This window comes from Cryptotermes secundus, unplaced genomic scaffold (assembly GCF_002891405.2).
Source record: "Cryptotermes secundus unplaced genomic scaffold, Csec_1.0 scaffold63, whole genome shotgun sequence".
Taxonomy (NCBI): Eukaryota; Metazoa; Arthropoda; class Insecta; order Blattodea; family Kalotermitidae; genus Cryptotermes; species Cryptotermes secundus.
The window spans coordinates 447,595-469,228 of NW_019725836.1; the positions used below are offsets into that span (position 1 = coordinate 447,595).

The window sequence follows — 21,634 nt, forward strand, 5'->3', positions numbered from 1 at the left end:
ACGTAATGCAAAACTGATGCTTTATGTTGACAGACACACAGAACCTTCCCCTCACTGTCGCTCACCCTGCACTGACAGCTTGAAGGACATTTGGTGACATCTATATCATGTCCACATTTGCATAAGTGAAACGCAAATTCATCTTGCTGTTCCCACAGGAGCCAGTAAGGATAGTAACACTGGTTTATCTCAGCTGGTGTGCCATACCATGCGTGCTGTCACAAGAAAGCGCTGTATATATATGTTTTGAAGGCAAAGTACTTAATTCAAGAATTCTTACACACTGTGTACAATGCCTCACATGTTTTAGGAAAAACGTCACATTTACATGCCTCGATTATTCTATACTTTGCCTAGGTGTTGCAGCTGATTATCAGATGTAGATCAAGTCTTGACAAGATGAAACAAACAGTAATGAAACACACCGTGTTTGCTACATTCTGCTGTTATTCATAAGGTTGAATGACATGATATAACAATATATGTATGCTCTGTAATGGAAAACTCATAATTTGGTCATGTCCTAAAAGCTATGATGCTGACAATACTGAACCTACCAGCTTTATAATCACTGTCGAACATTGCCTTACGTCCAACATAGAAGCGATATGTCACTCTCTGGCCAAGAGTAAAATGATCTTTGAAGGGAGATGAGTCAATAGCTCTAATTAAAGGCTTGCAGAGGTGGAGCTTGTTGATTCGAAAGTAAACTTTAAACAGCTGATTTACTAATGCTAACATTCCCCATCTCTTTGTGCAGTCCTCCGAGGAACGGCTGAAATGGAAGCAGAGTAAAACCTGGTTAAGGCACTTTTCAGGTGATCTGCTTCTAAAGATATATCAGGACAGAAATCATCCAAAGAGAAAAGTAACATGTATTTCTTTGAACATTACATGTAATGAATCCAAGATACTCATGGCAGTGATTTCTGGGATGTGATGCTTTGTAGTCTGGTAGAAGTTCACTCTAATTCCTCCACCTTTAGGGTTGAAGAATAAGCAACAGAACATAACATTTTAACAGGAGGATTCACTGCATGCCATCGCATAAGTACAAAGATGAATGTGTAACAACATTCACACTGTGTACACATGGATCACCAAACATTCAGGATACATATATAGAAACAGTCTGGGTTCTAATGCTGTGTGGTCTAGAAAGACCCTGATGTTTCAGAGGAAAACACTGTCTCCATCTTCATGGATGACCTATGTTCCTCCAAAATAATGCATTCTTCCCAAACTCCACAGAAATACAACCTGCCAGTCACCATCACAATGATGTCAAATCCAATATATGTACATACTAGGCTATCAAAACTCTGTCAGCAGAGGTACACATGCTGTGTGACACTCCACTCACTGCCCCGCATTAAGGTGCCAGTTCCTAGCACCTCACAGCAGTGACTGGGATGTGGTCTGGTAGTTCAGAGGAACATACAGCCTTCATCTTCACGACTGAAGAGTAAGCCCATTTCCTTTGCCTCGTCCTTGCTGATGCATCCATACAGAGACATTCAGGGTTCTCTGTTACATGAAGCATGACCCAGGATAGCTCAGTATAGGCTGAATGACCAGGGTTCGATTTCTGGCAGGGGCAAGAGATTTTTCTCTACCCCACAGCATCCAGACTGGCTCTGGGGCCCACCCTAACTGATGGGTACCAGGGGTGCGGGGTCCTTGGGAGTAAAGCAGGAGGGATTGAAGCTATCACTCACCTCCATGTAGTGACAAGGTGAAGAATAATGGAGATATACCTCCACTCCCTCTTACATCCTCATGGCATGGTACTATGGTACTTATCTCGGCACAGGGAAAACTTTACCTTTTTACCTTTGTTACATGTAGCAATCCAGCAAAGCTCCTTCAGTTTCATCATACTACATTTTTGTAGTTCTTAAACCTAAAAAATCTGTCTCTGAATGTTATGGCATATAAAATATGTGAAGATTATTTACTAGAGTATAATTCATATGTTAGAATGAGGTTGGGAAAATTGCAGCTGCAAAACACTAAGAATGAGTTTACAGCAAGACCCCACTAATTTGGACTAATTGGGAGCAAACCCTTGTCCAAATTAGCAGAAGTCCAAATTACGGAAGTGCTACTGAAAATATGCTCAGGGAAGTTATAAGATGGAATGTCATGTGTCTCTTCAGGCAATATTTTAAAACTTAGATTGCATATCATAAAATCAATTTACTTGTCATGAAACGTAAAATGGTTAGTCAGTTTAGGTTTTTTTTAAGTTTCTTGGAGGGGGGGTGAAACTGAGTCCACTTGGCACATCGGCAACTAACTGGCCTATTGTACCAGCTCCAGACGATAGATCAGTGTGGAGGAATCGGTGAAATGAGAAATGTCAGGGGAAACCAAAGTATTTGGAGAAGCCTGCCCCAGTGCCACTTTGTCTTCCATTAAATCCCACATGATATGACCTGGGCTTGAACCCGGGCCACCATGGTGGGAAGGCAGAAACTAACTAAGTTTTGACAAGTCTTAAAAACAATTTAAGAAGCCTACATACTTTATATTATTGAGACTGTGTTTAAAAAATGAACTTACTTTGGTTTGGGTTCCTCTTATGTACTGTTCTTTTACTATAGCTTGCTGATCATGGCAACGTGATCGTCAAAGGTCATGATGCCCAAAAAAACAGTCTACAAATTATCACAAATTCTGAATTAGTGAAGGTTGGCTATATTTATATGAAAAAGGAACATAACTCTCACTCCGTTCAGTGCAATTTATATCCATCATTTTAAAGACAGCGGCGTGACATCCATATTTCCTCACTTTTGACATACTTTCAAACTGTTACTCATTACTGATAATTTAATGCAAGATGATGCATGTTCCTTCACTGAGCGAACACAATATGGCACCCAGTACACAAAGCCAGAAATAATTTTGAGACAAGATTAGAAAGAAATTAATATAATAAAGGACAATAAGATGCTGATGTCATTCAACAGCAGCAGCCAATTCCAGTCAGAACAGAAGGTATGGTGGCCAATGTTTAAATTCACCTGTGACACTTCTGTGATGTTCTGCATTACTCAAAGCATGATTCTGTTCTTCAAACTACAGTAGAACTTGGTTATAACGTCATCAAAGGGACCTAAAAATAGTGTCGTTATAAACGAATGTCGCTGTAACCGAAATGGGCAATTCCACAGTAGCCTTATGTTAGTCACGTAAAAATCTACCAAAAACCGAGTTAAAATGTTGCATTTTTTAGTGAAATACGTAGTTAAGTACAGACTAACGTAACATTAACGTGGAATTGCCCAAATGTGTAATATCAAAGACATATTACAGCGCTTTTCACTGACAATACACACAATATTTCACGAATCACTTTAACTTTCTCTTCAATGCTTAAAACTTTCCTTTTCATTGCCATGTTTTCACTACTGCACTTCTCTGGGTTTAGGCAGGAACACTATAGGGTAAGTAGACAATGTGAGGTCCTGTTAGACGAGATTCTAGGAAACGAATGCAGTTAACAACCTGCCGCATCCTCTTGCACTATTCATGCAGTCCCACCCCACACAATTGTTTTCGCATAAAACCCACGCTCCTCTTGCAGCCCGCGGTTGTATTCTTTCAGGACAGTCACGTCAGCAGGTACGAAAAGTGAGGGTGGGCAGACAAATCGAACTTTCCCATGATATCAGAGAAATTCAGGAATGAAAATGACGTTACATACGAGGTTGATGCCTTTGTGCATGTCGTACTAAGCAAGGTATAAAAACAGTTGCTTTATGAGGAATTAGTTCGTACCTTTGAATATTTGACACAATAGACAAGGTGTCGCAGAAACCAATGTTGCTATAACCAAGTTTTACTGTACTTATATTTGATCATATGTGTGTTGAACAAAATACAGCCTCTTCTGCATAGCTAAGCTATCTTAGAGGTTCTACAAAGAAAGTCACAAGTGAAGAACATAGTGTCACAATAACAAATACTGTTATGATCTTTGTCTCACGGGCATAATTAATCTGCTGCCAGTCAATTTTGTTTAGGGTCTAGAAAGGGTGACACAGATGGCAATATTGAGACACTCACACAGTGGAACATCTGGGCAGTAGCATTTTAGAAGTAATGTATGGCAATTCCTTTATCATTAGTGAAGGACTGTGGATTGACATAAAACCCCCATGAGCTACATAAGACCAAATTTATGCTCATACAAAAGTCACAGTTCCAGTTCTCAAAACAGCAGCCATAATTCAGCAAACCCATACAATGGCATCTACAGTATACAGAATAAAGTAAAGCCATCCCTGTAATGGCTGTAGAGGCCCATACGGTTGTGAGATGTTGAGGCTCTCACATTTTCTACACCATCAGGTCATATATGGCAGTGAGGTTGTCAGCCTTACAAATCAATCCACCCTTTACTCCCAGGAAGATTCCTGGTGCTTATTTCTGTTACAGGCTGAGTCGACCCCATGGACACACTTTGACTGGAAGAATTAAATTGATTGATAAATCCAATGACCTCATTGGGAATTGAACCCGCGGCCTTCAGGGTTGTAGCAGAGTGCCCCACAGTATACTGTATAGCAGAAAGAGTGTACAGATGCCAGACTCCAAATTCTTTAACAGTGTCTGCCTCTTCATCTCTTCTTCTTTCACTTTTATGCTATCAGTGCCAGTACTGTATATTGTTTCATAGGTAAGGAAGATGTACCCCCTTATGCCCTTTCATTTTCCTAGAAATTCATATAGTCTGCCCATCTGCACACAGCTAAACCTTTACAAATCACTTTGCTTCTGGAAAGAAATGGAATTAATGTAACTACCGGCACACACCTCAACCTCAAGGGTAAAAGTAAAGTTGTCCCTGTGCTCAATTAAGCACCACACCAAGATGATGTATTGGGTAAGAGAGGCATAGTTCCACGTATTCTTAACCTTGGTACTAGGGGGGCGGAGCTGATCGGCTTCACACCCCAGCCGATTTACTGCCAGCTGGGTTGACCCCAGAGCCAGTTTTGATAATGTAGAGAAGCAGAAAGTCTATAGTTGTTCAGTGTGTAGTCCTAGTCAAAATACTAACCAAACCATCCCAGTCCATCAAAACAGCGTGACTAATAATGGCTTAAAAACCTCCACCATCAATGTCTGTTTCTTGAGTGAATTTCCCATAAAATACTCACACCCCCAAAATCCTTCGGTCATGCATCTCATCTAGTAATCCCCCCCCCCAAAAAAAACTTCAAAGATCTCTTCAGTATTACAAAATGATAGTTTAAATACATATAATTATTTTAAAATAACTATAGTAGGATCATTATGGAAGTCCATCAAGTACTGTGCTGATTATAACAAGGTCCCAGTGCATCATTAACATTAATGTCATTATCACTGTTACCATTATTTTGTTATTGTTACTGTCATTATCATCATCATCATCATCATCATCATCATCATCATTACTGTTGCTGTTGTTTGTTGTTATTATTATAGTTGCCAATGTTACTGTTGTTATGACTCATCACCATCATCATTACTGAGCAGGGTGTACTAACTTGTCAGCCGCACAGACTCTGAAGCAGCCCATTAAGCATTCAGCGGCCTTTTCTAAAGTTTCTTTTGGTCGTCCTATTCCTTTAGCAGTTAACGAGCGGTCAGCCTTCAGAGCCATCAGCCTCAGATCAAGACATACTGTATACATAATTGGTAAAGACCAATTCTCGTCTCTCTGTGACTGAAGCAACTTCGTAAGCGACTGAACTACAAGAGTCTGGCAACGATACGCTTCAACAAAATCTTGATTATTCACTGCCCATACGCTCCTGCAACAGAAACCAAATAGTGACAAGATTATGAATACAAAATAATTCAGTCATGTCACAGAGCACAACAACATGTTAGTAATAATAACCTAGTCCTGAGTTATCATAAATTTAATTTCTAAATATCCACACATATGATGCAGTTAACATTTGTTAATCATATTGTAACGTGTTTCATTACTGAGTACGCCGTAGAGATCGTTAATTGGTTTATTTAACAATCTACAAATAACGGCTACAATTAATTATCACACAGTTGCGGGGTTTCACGATTTATAACCCTATGCGCAAATCAGTTCACTCTGTCTTCAGTGGTCTACACGTTTACAGTTGGGGAGCTATGTATCACTGTATCACACATTCCCAAATTCACAATCACATACACGTCCGGTTCTTCTTTCCGCGACGGCTGCTATACTCCAACTTGTAGTCGGCTGACTGGAGAACTGTTGATAACACACTCGCTCGTAGGCTGGCTCGGAACTATCTTCGGCGATGGCCACGTTATAACTCGACTCGGCGACTGTTACTTTACAACTCGGCGACTGCCCACATTACAACTGACTAGTAGCTGCTGTGCAGTTCCCTTATATAGCCGCAGTGGTGCCTGTTGCGTTCCACGTCACAGTAGGAAGCGGTTCCGCGTCACCGTGGGGAGAGTTGCGGGGTGATTACTCGCCTATTACGCGAGCGCTACGTTACCACTACGTGCAGCTGGGGAGGTAGGGGTCAACATGTCACACTATGGATATACACAATTACCATGCAGCAATAAACCAAATGGTAGAAATAAAATCAGAATGCATGCAGCATACTTTTTCAGTAATAACATTTTCTAACTTCAGCAGAAATCAATACTAATAATTATATAAAATTATCAGTGTAATCTCCCAAGACTGCTACAATATATTTTAAACAAGAACTACACAAATTCTCTATGTCTGAAGTATAAGAAATAATCTTTTCTATGATACAACACAGGGTGCTGTACATTTCCTTCCTAGTTACAGGGGGTATAGAATTTGCATGAAACTTTTGCAGCAAAGGAGAGAAAGGAGGGATGAAGCAAGGAATGACAACAGAACATAAAATGTGGGACAGAAAAGGAATACAGGAGAAAGGTCAGAATGAGATAGAAGGAAAGGTGTGAGGGATGAAGATATGACAGAAATTATTTTCCCAGGGACTCTGTATTTATAACAAAAAGTTTGCACTGAAAGTTCACCTGCACCACAACCCCCTAAAGCATGTACTTTTGCAGTCTCACCTTTGTACTGTCATTTAAAAATTAATGTTATAATTAAAATATATGCTGTAAATTTATTTTCAATGGGCAATGTATTAGTTATCAGTATAAAATACTGTGGTTAGGTATGCTGAAACTCTTGTGCAGGAAATAAAACGAAAAACTGCACAAATGCTCTCAGACCCATGCATTGTGAACCAGCACTTCTCTAACTGGATGAAAGTATAAAGATCTCCCCACTGTGATGCTTATAAAACTTACTAAATATCTTAACTCACCGTCATCATGCTGAAAACAGTACAAAACAATCTGGCTCAAAGTCTAATATGCTTATCATATTCAGTGCGAATTTCATCACAATCAAATAAACAGCCAAAATTTAAGCAGATGACAGAATATTAATATTTTTAAGAAGGCTATTTGGACAGTAAAGATACAAAGTCCAGAAAATATTTGTAAAGCATTTTTTTTTTTTGGATTCACTTGTAGCACTTTTACAACATAACTTTATTTACTTTTCAAGATAGTCACCATGAATTGCAAAGCAATCTGAGAGCCTGGGAACAAGTTTTTTTTATTCCAGCATCATAGATATCTCCTGCCTGCTCTCTTAGCCATGTCATCACTGCGTCTTGAACTTCATCAATGTCCAAAAAAGTCTTCCCAGCCAGACTTTCCTTCAATTTTGAAAACAGGTGAGAGTCGCTTGGTGCAAGGTCTGGGCTGTGTTGTGAATGGGCCAATACTTCTCACTTGAAGGGCTGCAACAACTCCTGCATGGTACAAGCAGTGTGCAGACGGGCGTTATCATGCAGTATGCAAACTTCTTGCATCAGCATTCCTCTCTGCTTGTTTTGAATAGCCTGATGCAGTTTCTTCAGCGTCTCACGGTAAGCAGCAACATTGAGGTTTCTCCTTGAGGCAAAAAATTGATGATCAGGTGTGTGATGAGATACCAAGTTTCATCTCCTGTCACAATATAGTCCACAAAGTCATCACCTTGATCCTCGTAACTCGCGAGGAATGCCTGCACTGCAGCCACTCGATTTTTCTTGTGACCATAAGTCAACATTTTCAGCGCCCAACGTGTGCACAGTTTCCAATAGCCTAATCCTTTTGTAATAATTTCATGGAGAACAGTTCTTGACATTTCTGGACATTGTTGATGAAGTTAATCAATGGTTAAATATCTGTCAGCACGAATGTCTTCATGAATTTTTTGGATGATTTCATCAGTGACAACAGATGGCCTTCCACTCCTAATTTCATCATGATCATCACAGCAGTTTCTCCTTTCACAGGAAGAAATTGAATTACTGCACAAACCTCACACTTGGCGGGATTTTGAACTGACACGGCCATATTAAACACATACTGCGACCATGTTACCGTGACTGTGGCTGGTGAAATCTGCCGTCATACGGTTCCTATCTCACACAGCAGCACTGCCATTTCTGGGGAGACTTGTATCTTTACTTTCCGAATCTCCCTTGTATAATGGCAATACTGACTGACTTCAACACCTTGATAAGTTTCATATAAGTTAACCATAAAGAACTTCATCAGAATCAGGAACAAAGCAAACCCTTGCTAATCTGGTTACAGTTAATTTGGATATCAGATAATCTGGATCAAAATATGAAAAATTCTGTTCACAGTTGAGTACACGCTACAAAAGACACATGGGTTGTAGGAAGGCAGATGAATCACTTGTGTGTTCAGACAAAACTTGACAGTTTCTTCAAACCTGCATTATTACATTGGAAAACTAGTACAACTTCTGAGTCATCTATTGATGAATAAATGTACTATTACAGTTTCTAAATATATTTTGTTATTTAATTTCATCAGCACTACTTATAATCATTAAATTTTCCATTTACCTTGTATACATACAATTTTCCGTCAATAATGCAACTAATACAACATGTTTCAGCCCCCAAAAGCCATCCTCAGGTGTCCCATTATGCCAAACTTGGCATATCGTCTGCACACGCGAAGACAACACCACGCGCGGCTTGTGGGGAAAACGGACAAACAAGGGGCAAAATTGCATACAAAACATAACAATAGGCTTGCATATGATAAGGGTGAGCCGCTGCAATGTATAATGCTTACACAAGTGGACAATATCCCTTATGAGGTGGAATTATGAGTTTCATATAAATAAAAGTTTTAACAATTTTGGATTAATTTTAAATGAAATGAACTGTAACATGTAAGATTTTAATGCACAACAGTTGAGTGAAAGTTTAACATTTTAACTATGAAATGTTCACTTACACGCATATGGAATGCATAATACTCAGTGCAGTGTAGCAGGTTGCATTATTGATGGAAAACTGTAGGTAAAAAATGCTGAATGTAGTAATGCAACATGATGCTTAAATACAAGATTTTCCATTTACTTATGTTCTAAGTTTTTTTTTAATCTTTTTGGGCTACCTTTTGCTTCATTAATCTGGATTATCACTTAACCACTAGTTCCTCTGGATTAGCAAGGGTATGCTGTATAGTGTACACATTGGTGATGAGAGCAGAGTTTCCATTACCATCTGTTGGCAGACATACAAAGCTGAAGAGACAAACAGATGATTTCCTGCACCCTAAAGTTAAAATGTCTGAGAGCGGAACTCTTGCTTCACACGGAAACACATATGAAACTTAAAAACAACTCTCACAAACTGGTTCATAACATGAACACAGATTTCATTCAGATCAACTCACATACATCACTACCGATGACATGAATGCCTTTCCTGGTGTCATACCTTTCAGGGTTTGGCTACATCATCTGTCACAGTCATTCAAACACTATGGTGTATATTACTTCTTCAGGAGGAATGTTGTCCAGTGGCAAGGGGCCAAGGCATTGGATAGTATACAGCCACCCTTATCCACAGTGTGAGGCTCATATATCGGGCCAAAACCTCCTCCCATTACCTGGTACCACACTGCAGACACTCACCCCTACACATAGGACCACAACCCTTTCCCACTGGACAACAGCACAACCCCATCAGTACTTCCACTGGAACCTCTATGACAGGACATGTCCTCCTTCCTCTTCACTCCACTCTTCCCCCAACATGGCGTCAGCAGCAGAATAACTCAACACACTGTGCAGCTATGCCCCTAGATCTAGGTCACAACACTTACATGTGACAACTGAATTTCAGGGGTTGTTGTTGAATGGACAGCCAGAAACTTCAAATTGGTCAAGACCACTTCCTCACTTGCTTTTCTTTCAAGTCTATGCTATAATTCTAGCATCAGCAGTATTAGAGCATTCAAGAAACACTGGAATATCAAATTAATTCAATACAAACCTCAAATGGGCAGCTACTATTTCATCAAGTGGAGGTTCCAGTACTCTTTCTACAGCAGATTCTGGGTTTTCAAGTTTCAATTTGCTGCTAGCAACATGGCCATGTCGGAAAGAAAGATAATCCTAAAACAGAAAGAAAAGATATCATTAAACTATGCAAGTATCCCAGAATCAAGTTCTGACAGTGGCACAGTTATCCTACACCCAGCTTTACAACTCTGAAAAGGGAGGGGGCAGTTATGTTATGTGTCTGACAGCAATTATGCAGGCATGGGGTTATTCTACTGTTCATTCTGAAAACATTTTGCTGCATGGTGCATGAGATAATGAATCAACTTATCTACACCGTCCTATAGTTATGACAGTGACCAATCATATTCTGATGTAAACACTGAATCAGAAACACACATGGCACTGCCAATTCAGGAATGGAAATTCCCAGAGGTAATTTCTAATTCTAGGATTGCTAAGATGAATAGTCAGTAAACAGGTCACAAATCAAAGTAAAACAGCTGTAATGGACATAATAGGTTTTCTGTGTGCATCACCAGGTAGAGGGGGCACGCGGTAGCATAGTTGGTTGAAGCACTATGCTACAAGCCAGAAGGTTGCGGGTTCAAACCACAATGATGTTATAGATTTTTCAATTTACCTAATCTTTCCAGCTGCACTATGGCCCTGGGGTCGACTCAGCCTCTAAGAGAAATGAGTGCCAGGAATCTTCCTGGGAGTAAAGGGCGGCTGACATGTAAGACTGACAATCTCACCACCATCTGTGAGCCGACTGTCTATAAAATTTGGGAGCCTCAACATCTCACAACCCTATGAGCCTCCATGGCCTGTTACAGGGACACCTTTACCCTTTTTTATCATTAGGCAGCAGGACAGTCCAGCTTCATGAAAGTCTAGGTAGCAGATGAGCATGTGCATCTTCAGAGGCTGGGTTCAGTAGTCAGAATGGCGACTGTGCTTGAGGAGTGTACTACCAAAGAGCAGAATTCTGTTGTGCGTTGGGGGGGGGGGAGCTAACAGATTCAATGCAAAGAACACTCATAAAGAAATGTTTCCTGCTTATGGTGGAAAGTGTTTGTGGCATGAAGTGGTTCACACTTGGGTGGCAAACGTTTCACTGAAGATGAAAAGGTTGAAATAGAGATGTAGAAGTAGCTGAGACAGCAGTCAAAAGACTTCTATGCTGCAGGTTTTGGTGCTCTCGTAAAGCAATGGGACAAGGGTTGATGGAGAATATGTCAAGAAATAAATGTGTTTTCTAGGTTCAAATATCACAAGTTTTACGTTTTATATCCATTTCTGAAATGGCTCTCCCTCACATAAACTGCAGTCTAACTACCCACAGAAGGAAAAATTGGGGGCTGGTACTTGGTCATGGCAATAAGGACAGTGAGTCGAGAATCTTACAAAACAGCCCTTTCCACAGCCACCAAATGCACCAATAAAAACCAAACCAGCACCTGATACCCCCAAACGATTGTCCATCCCAGTGCTCGCCAAACATGACATTGCTTAACCACTTCTACTGTCAGTTGATCAGCCAAAAATGTGGTGAAAAGGATCCGCATGGGTTGAGGATAGGCTGCTAGGGGAATGGGAAGGAAAATGAGTAATGAAGAAAGCAGTCTTCTGGGTTGTGGCACCGTGTAGATATTGTGTTAACCAACGTTTCAGAGGAACGTATCCTTCATATTCAGGGTAGAAGACAAGAAGAAATCTGCGAGCGAACCAGCATGAGCAGGTGCAACAGACTGTTCCTCCAAAACGTTGGTTAACACAATATCTACATGGTGCCACATCCCAGAAGACTGAACAGAACTGGGTTTGAGGGGGTCCTTTGGAGGTAAATCCCCTTATGGAGTTGCCACAGCTCTCCCTCACTCTAGCACTGGTTTTGTGAGACAAATATGATTGTGACATTCTCTCTGCTCAGAAGCATATAGATGAACTTTCAGGCAAGGCTTAACTAGTTCAAAACAAAGAGTTACCTTCTATGGCTTGCAAGGTAATCTTGGATTCGAACCAAGGAGCTCCTGAAGACGAACCAGGAGCACCACCTACTGAACTGCAATACTATGTGTTTACCCCTCATGAAACTCTGCCCTTTTATATTTGAATTTCTGATACGAAACATTCCTCCTCTGACACTTCCCTCCAGTTACCTCATATACCATACTTTATCTTTTATGGGTCATTTTGGTCAGATGGGCACATGAAATATCCAACAACCATATGATAGGCACTTGGTGACATACTGCTAGATCAGAAAAACGAAGATAAGTCTAGTTCCTGCTTACAGTAAATATTTTGTGATTGCGCTAAATTGGAGAGCTGGGAGAAGGAATCCTGCAAGCTCATAGGGACCCTATCCTAAACAAATAAACAGTCAAAACACAGCTATCAGTTCTTACCGACAGGGTAGTTCCATCCTTGTTTCGCCAAGCACTCTCGATCTGAAATTAAAGATGCGCTTGAATTACAAAAGACCAGGTGAAAGAACAAACTGTTAGTATTCCTGGCTCCGAGATCTCTTCCACAGGCGACATAAAGTTAGGTTAACAAAAGTAACCGCACAAAAACAGTAACAGTTTTTACTGCTTCTACAAAGTTCCTATGTATGTTAATTAAACCACATTTAATTCCAGATTAGCAATTACCTGTAGCAAATAATGGTTCAGACTCAAATGAGCCATGCTCTACACTACATACAACAAACTTTGAAGCGTTCAGTCGCGTTCAGTCGTGCACGATCTCTTACTCACTTAGGCCTCTTAGGCCTCTTAGAAGTCTTTGAATGCTTAGAATCTTAGGATCTCCTCCCATCGTTTACATCGTTTAGCTCTCACACGCGCTCTGCCGGAATTTCGACGACACATCGGTGAACGGGTTGCTAGTTACTCGCAATCTAGCGGCAGAGTTTTGTATTATGTTAACCAGATTCGGTTGCTGAGTGGAATTTTTCGCTGTTACTTCACAGCAGCTGCGTCAATTGGACGTTGAACGGAAAACTGCGTGTATTCTATCAGAACACAAACAACAAAACAAACAAACTCCGTGATTTTAGTCCGCAAGCGAACTATACCGACCGAGCGACCGCCGCTAGTCGGCGAAGTTTAGTGCCAACTTTTGCGGATAGAGGGTGTCGCGTGGTCAGCGCAACGAATCCCCAAGGCCGTTAATTTCGGTTTTCTAGACAGGAGCCGCTATTTCTTTGAAATAGCTCCTCAGTTATAATCACGAGGCTGAGGGCACCCCGTTTCAGACACACTACTTCTCAGAAATAATCTGGTAGCTCCGGGAATCGAATCTGATCTGTAGCCAGGAACGCTGACCACTAGACCACAGAGGAGGTCTCTATCAGAACTCACAAAGCACAATTTAATTATGGGATTGAGGGGGGTAAACTGTGGAATTAAATATTTTTACGTCCTTGTGATAAACGTGGAATTGAACTGAGGTGATTTTCGAGCTTTTGGGAAGAATTTATTGAACCTTTGGGTCCCATACAACGCGGAGAAGTTACTGACGACTATCAGCTTCGCAACAAATTAGTAACGGTTTGTGTTACGTTAATTCAACGACAGTGAATAAACGTTACTGTAACGATTTCGTAAAAATCACAGCCATACAGCTCTGGAACCAACTACCTGCAGATGCTTTAGGTACTCTGTCCTGTAAACCAAGCAATTTTAGGCAAAGGGTTAGGAAAGTGATAAATGAGGCGAAGTGAAGTTGGGGTGGAAATTATTAAAAAGAAAAAAAAATTGCAGTGAAGGGAAGTGAAGTGAAGTGAAGTAAATGACATTACGCATCCATGACTGTTGGTTTCCTTTTGTTTGTGTTTTGGGTGTTGTATTTTCTTCTTCTCTCTCTCTCTCTGTAATTATTGTTGTATTTGTTGCAGTTGTTCGTATTTCTCTGTAATTGTTGTAGTTGTTAATCGTATTTGGTTTGTATTCATTGTGGTAGGATGTCCTTATTGTTGTGTTTTGTGTNNNNAAAAAGGGATGCTGCAAATACGGGTCGGGGAGGGGGGCCCTGGAAATATCTTGCTGAAAATGAAGCGCCCTGAAAGGAACCAGACGGTGTCGACCCTCATCTACCTTCATTTCCAGCCCTGATTACCGTATGTGTTGGGTATTCCCCGGGCTGTTCTGCTAAACCACTTCTAAAAAAGCCATTTCTGCTCGAGGTTGAAGCAGTCTGACAGGCTGGAGAACTTTACAGGTAACCGACATGGAATCCCACCGTTCATTACCTGGTCTTAACAGCCCGCCTTAATTACTCATACTTCCAAATAGCAGAATCCTTCTCAAGAAGTTTGTAGTTGCTCAGCTAGTCAACAAATTCCATGTACTCTATGGGACAAGATGGTTCATAAGCGTGTTCACAAGAGCCTGCCACTTGTCTCTATGATGAGTCAAATTAATATAATCCACACACTCGCTCCCTAATTTCAGACTCATTTTAATATCACCCACCCATCTACAATTAGGTCTTTCAAGTAATTTCTTTCCTTAACCATTCACAACCATCATTTTCTATGCAATTATCTTCTTCCCATGCGTGCTACACGCCCCTCCCATTCCATCTTTCGTGATTTGACGAGCTTAATAATATTTGGCAAAGAAAACAAATCACGAAGGCGCTCTTTATGGTGAGTAACTCAGCGCTATAATTCAGATGGCCACAGGCATGAGGCTGTCTGAAGCAACGAGTATACTCGGTAGTGTCCATGAAGCGGTTACGCACCGTTCTATAATTCATCACAACACATGAATATCACTCGCCGGTGTTCTCTTCTGGTACATGTTTACAGCTGATTCGGAAGAATGTGTCGCCACCATCTTCAGGGTATAATTCTGGCTATTGTAACTGAATCATCTGTGGTTATTTATCGAGCCATCGAGGTATGCGGTGTTCTGGTACCCTAAAACAGATGACAACACTTACTTCGAAACCATTTTCCAGTTAATGATAATTCAGAGATCACCACGTAACATTAGATAAGCCAAGAATAACCAAACTTGAAATTTCACACGGCTTCGGTGACGATGCAACTTCAAGCTGTGTCCAGTTCACACTTTTCACCGCTGCTGGTGATCCGTCTAGAACTGCCGTGTAAAACATGCGGCCCGCGGGCCCCATGCGGCTCCCATAGCCACAAAGAACGGTCCCTCAACTTTTAGAGCTAATTGATATTAAAATCAATATTAAAATTTTAGTAGAAATATTTTTTGTAAAGACAATTTTCCAACAGACCAGAAGACAAGAAGTCTCACGCAGACATAAATTAGCAGGCTGCAGGAAAAGTGATTCTGAGAATTGCAGAAAGGTTTGTCCAACTATCGGTTTGTAAAGTGCGTGAAGGACAAACTATTGTATTTCAGAAGGTTAATGAACTAAAATCCGCACAGCCTCACCACCCCAAGTATTTCCAAGAATCCCTTTTGGAGGCGTAGTAAGAATGCAAAGAGGGTGGCAACTGACAGACAAGTGAAAGGGATTTCTACCTTCAAAACTAGCTTGCAACCCCCAGTCGCTGTCTAATGGGCTGCTAGCAAACTTTCACTTTTATGACCATTGAGACAAGATACACCTTCCTACTAGTCCGGTAGTCTCTTGTACATTGTCATTCAGTTCACTTTCACACAGTGACAGGTGCTTATGTTACATTGTGATGAACGTATAAAGGTTATAATTAAACATTAAATTATCAACTACGAGTTTTCTTATATATGTACAGTAACTTTTAAAGGGCAATGTTGTAACCGTTCATTCTAATTGGTGGACTATTGTGCATTAATTAAACCTGTATTAAGTAAAGATTACAAAATTACACACAAAGAAATCCGGCAGATAGCCACCTCTTACACGCGGAATGATCATAGTTCAAGTTTTGCTATGTGGACAGGTACACATCTGGACATCTGGTACTTTCCTGGAATTCTGGCAGTTTCAGCAAAGTCGGAAAGTCTTTGAGAATTTGAGAGCTGACAGCTTGGGACAGCTATTACTTAAAAGTGGGACGGCCGGAGCCTCATACCCTGATCGTAATGCATCAAGGGGCTGTCAACCTTAGCGTCAGGTCAGCATCTGCCAGAATCACATAGCAAAGCAACATGATTGGAAATTCAAAATTTAGGGAAACTCCTAGTTTGAAAACTTAACCAATGGCAGAAGTGGAGGGGTGGATTTCTCTTGGAGTCTGGAGTTCGTGGACCTCAGGATTCAGAGAGAGTGCCTTGCGCCTCGAGGAGTCTTCATACAACTTTCGGCAAAGTCGGACACAAAATTTACAACTACGACCCTTCCGTAAAAGTATTACAAGTAAAGTTCTAAATAAGTGTTACTAATAGATTCATTTGTATTCAGTGAGCTGGAGGGAATTAAATGATTACTAAGTGCGACGGTCTAAAGAGGTGTGTGTGATTGTAGTGAAAGATTCTTCCTGCCCTGCCCGAGCCAGACCCGTATAAGACCCGGGATATGAACTCAGCTCTACAAATTACCGAACACAACCCAGATACTCCCGTCTTTACCTGCTCTCGCGTACCTGCTCCAACATCCCCAATTCTCCTCCCTTCCCACCTAACTTCTCGACATCCACGAGAAGAGGGAGGACGGTGATAAGTGGAGCACAAACGTAGGATAAAGGGAGGACGGTAACAGCGTGGCGTTCAATGTAAAGGGCCCAAAGAAGTGAGCGGTTACAATCTCTACTCTTCAAATGGACGAAGTGACACTATACAGACTTNAGAATTTTAGGTTTCCATGGCGGTAGTAATGATGAATGCGGTCTTCTGCGTTGTAACACGGTGTAGTTCGGAGAGAGGTCAACGCTTCGAAGGAACTTATCGCCTCCATCTTCAAGGTAAAAGTTAAGCCAAGCAAGAAACCAGCAGAATCAATCGGTAAGCTTCTTTCTCGCGTAGGTTACTCTTTGACCCTGAAAATGGAGGTGATATGTTCTTTCGAACGTTCGTCTCTCAACTACACGGTGTTACAACCCAGAAAATCTTACTCTTCGTGTGGTAATTTGTAAAAACTTCTTCAAGGGTACATCACCCTTCGAGTAGGAACCCTTACGAAAGAAACGCCCTTGTGTTCAGTGAGAGCTTGGTATGGAATTCTGGAGATCCCATCTCATGTTAAGAACAAGATCTAGTAACTTTGTAACAATGACGTAACGATCTCCAGATTACTGGGCGCTACATTCACTATGAGGTTACAGCTCATTTGTCTGGAAAATTTGAATAAACCCACGAAAATCAGTATACGAGATATCTCGGCTGAGATTCGAACCGAGAGCCTTCCGAATGCGGGTCTAAGGGCGGCCGCACACCAACTGCGTCAAGACAAACATCAGGCATGAGGACAAAAGACGCAGTGTTGCTTCATTCGTGATTTGTCAGCATCATGACTCAGACCGATGTGCGGCGGTTTCCATACTCTCATTCGTTTCAACTGTGCTTCTTTCTTTGCGTCATGTCGCAGACATCGTGTCTTGACTGTTACATGTCTTGACGCATGCCGGTGTGCGGCCTACCGAAAGCATTACCGCTATGCCAATCCGCTCGGTACCTTTCTGCTGTTAATTTAGGTATAACACAGTAAATTATTTTCAATTTCAATTTTCCGCCTTCTTATTTCAGAGGTTGCCGAAGTCCTATGGATTATGCAGGGCACAATGTTGCATTCGTGGCTCCTGTTTAAGGCCAAGAGGATTTCAGAGACGATTACGTTGTCAAAACACGGCTCCAGATGACATTATAGGGTTACAATGTGCAAATGGACCCTAATTCTGTGTTTCCTAAGCGAAATTGGTTTCACCACAGCGCAGAATATTTCGAGGCGAAACTGTCATGTAAATGCAATGGCCAGGAAGTCACCAACACCGCACGGGTAAACAAAGGAAGAATTTCAGGCTGATAAAACTGCATGGCTTGTAATATTGGAATTTGGTTATGATCAAGCAGCCTTCGAGTTCCGTGTCAGGGAACTCTTTAAGCAAGTCAATACAGAGGCCTGACAGAAGCCACGGATGGGGAACCCTGTTACCATAGAATTATTTCGAATTATCACTTCAATATGCATATTTATCCCGTTTGGCCAAAGAATGATGCACTAATTCCCACACAAGTGTGCCCTCGCACAACAGCGAGTGATCACACCTCCACAGGATCAGAACGTCACGGGACACTTCGCTTTGGGAGAGGTCGGGGGCACTACGTCACCATTTCCCTTCTGCACGCTTGTTACGGCGCAAGAGAGGGCCGTTAATATCAAGCCAGATTCACGGACCTTGTTAGGTGCCCTTCAGAACCACCTGTTAATTTCCTCTTGTCCGTCCGTCCGTCCGCGAGTATCAGCGCCCAAACTACCTGATGACAACCAGATGCGGCACGGTAAACCTGCACTAAAATCCCGTCACATTTTCGGTTTGGATATTTTTAAGGGTCGCGTTACTTAGGTAGGGCAGTGGATCAGAAACTTGTTCAAGTGTTACTGTTGTAACAATTATGAACGCCAAAAAAAAAACACATTACTATAGGATTGTTTTTAAAAATACTTTATTGAAACAAAAATGTACATTTGCATACAATATGGCCAGGTGAAGAATTAACAAATTATACACATTAAAAATGAATAGCTGATGTAAGACAGATCATTTGGTGTCCATCCAAATTTCTTGGACACGAACTGCTAGAACTGATAATGGTGGGTAGATGGTGACCATTTCGGTAACCAGCCCAGATGTAATGTTTTTGTGTCCCACATCTTTTTATATAAAGAGTTAGCCAAGCGCAAAAATGGCTATGAAGGGTTTCTGTAAGTGAATCTCCATGGATATTTAAAACAATCAACATGGTATGCTATAATTTAGTGCCAAAGTATTTCACCTACTGTGGTACATGGAATAATTTAGAAGCTTTTTAACTCCTGTTACTGTAATCTATGAGCATAAATTATAAATAAACAAAGTACTTGTGAACGTCTAAAATAATCTACATACTGTGCAGTTGTTTCATAACCAGAAATGGAAGCACTGATTAATTTCCTCAAGCCATTTCATGTACGTTACAGGAAGTTCAGGTTAGATGTTTGCATTTTCAGAAATGTGGCAGCTACAGCTGATAAAAGGATAGCAGTGTTCTAAAAGCAGCAGTTGTGGCAGTGATCAGGATCGCAACAAAGCCAGTGCCAGTTCCTCAACTGTATGTTCTGAAAAGTCACAAATTAATAAACTGGCAACACTGAATAAAAAATGAACTAACAATTAAAGCATTATAGCATGGACTAGAACCTGCCAGCATTAAATACAACATCCAACATTCTGGAGCAAAATCATTTCATCACCAGGAATATTTAAATGAACAGTGCTGCTCTTTGACACATTAGGTAATATGAAAGTAAAGACTCATAACTTTCTTGTTTTGCACATGCATAATGCAAGTGAGATGCACACACCAAAATGTTTGTACTCACACATAATTCATGAGCAGTACAGCACAGAAAGATAAAGCTTGGAAGTGCCGCATTCTTATCTTTTTTTCTTCAAAAACCAAGAGAGGCCACATCCCCTAGTAGCACTGTCTGTTACAGATTATAACAGTCACATATATAAAGTGGAAAATTAATATTTACAAAGTCCAAAGTGCTTGAATTACTAATATGCCCAAAAATATATCTTGACCAAAATTTTAATGTCCATCAGAGTCCTTAGAGATGACAAATTTATTCCAAATTAGCTCTCCAGTTCATAAAATATCACATGGTTACGCCTGCACAACCTGAAAATGTCTGCAATTTCTCTTTCCCCCCAGAAATGTTAAATGAAACTGTGGTACATCTACTTGCAAAGGTTGAGACCTACTAGCATAAACAGATTCTTCACTATATACAATTTCATTAATATAAATAAATAAAATTGCGTTGTTCATACAAAAAAAAATATAATAAACTGTATGATCGCTATTCAGTAGTTGCAATGACTGGCAAACTAAAAGTAGAAGACATTAAATATTATACCACTTAAATCATTTGGCATGAATGAACTGTAATAAAATATACATACATTATTAGAGAAAGAAAACTCCAGTAAATGAAATATTTATGAGATATGAAAGATCATTTACCACAGCAAGGGCCCACAGCTTTCTGGGATGAAAGACATTATGAAAGTATTCATTTTTGCCACAAGAATGGGAGGTAGATGGAACTAGACCAAGGTCATGTCTAATGGCAGACACTTACATTAGAAATGTTGGATTCTTAGGTCCTGCTATCATAGTATTAATCATTTACCGCCACATTTCTTTAGGGCCTTAATCTTTTAAGTACTATATTCTATTTCAATTCATGTATATCTAATTCATGTGCACTCAAATGCTTAATATCTGAAGCCAAATATTATACATATGATAAAGCATCCAGCAGCTGGCATGGATTTATCACTCTTCTAATTATATGCTACACGTGCCAGTAGCTGCATAACTTTGGTGAGAATGGACAGAGCATGTTTTTATATACTCTACAGAGACATACAACAGGTATTTATTTAAACTGAAGAATGGCTTTCATGGATGCATCAAAATCTGTATACAAATCCAAATTACACACTATATGACAGCTAAATAAAATACACTAGAGGATTTGACACAAAAGTTACCTGTCCTATGGTGTTAGAGCTGAAAGTATAAATAATCTTTCTATACCTTCACATGTAAAAGGTACTGTGTGATGTCTCAAAAATTGGACACAATGATTAAAATATGAAAAACAGACCAAAGTACTTGGCAAAAGTAAACTTACTAAGTTCACATAATTACGTGATTAATACACTTCTCAAGGCTGATTTACAATTCAAAATGGACACCATCTCTATAAACAACAACCTTGCACTTAAAAAAAGCTAGTCCAAACAAAACATAAAATACTGGCAATTTAGCATCTATGTCCACATTCCAATGTTGGAAAAGGAGACTGAATATACATATTATCTTATGTACATGCTGCAAACAGGAAGAAAATTTGTATCAAGTTGAAGGTACATATGGTGCTCCAAATGATTCATAATATAAAAATGATTATAAGTAGTATCTTAATTTGCAGTCTATACTTCAAGAACTAATCTAATGTAAGAATGTCTACAACACACTCTTTTGTAACTATTCTATACAAAAAGAGATTCAAGTGAACATCTTTCACTGGCCAAGTTTAGGCATGATGAAACCT

General features: G+C 40.3%; 1 protein-coding gene across 1 annotated transcript in view; it reads right to left on the reverse strand.

Annotated features, from left to right (window-relative positions):
* The window catches only part of LOC111863508 (PCI domain-containing protein 2), a 23,626-nt gene extending 10,399 nt beyond the window's left edge, over positions 1–13,227 (reverse strand). Inside the window, exons 1-5 of the mRNA XM_023849868.2 lie at positions 13,054–13,227; positions 12,808–12,849; positions 10,386–10,507; positions 5,544–5,810; positions 558–775 (exon numbers count right to left, since the gene is read on the reverse strand). Of these exons, the coding sequence (XP_023705636.1) occupies positions 558–775; positions 5,544–5,810; positions 10,386–10,507; positions 12,808–12,849; positions 13,054–13,089 (685 nt within the window). The 5' untranslated portion in view covers positions 13,090–13,227. The remainder of the gene's footprint in view (positions 1–557; positions 776–5,543; positions 5,811–10,385; positions 10,508–12,807; positions 12,850–13,053) is intronic.
* Positions 13,228–21,634: the final 8,407 nt, after the last annotated feature.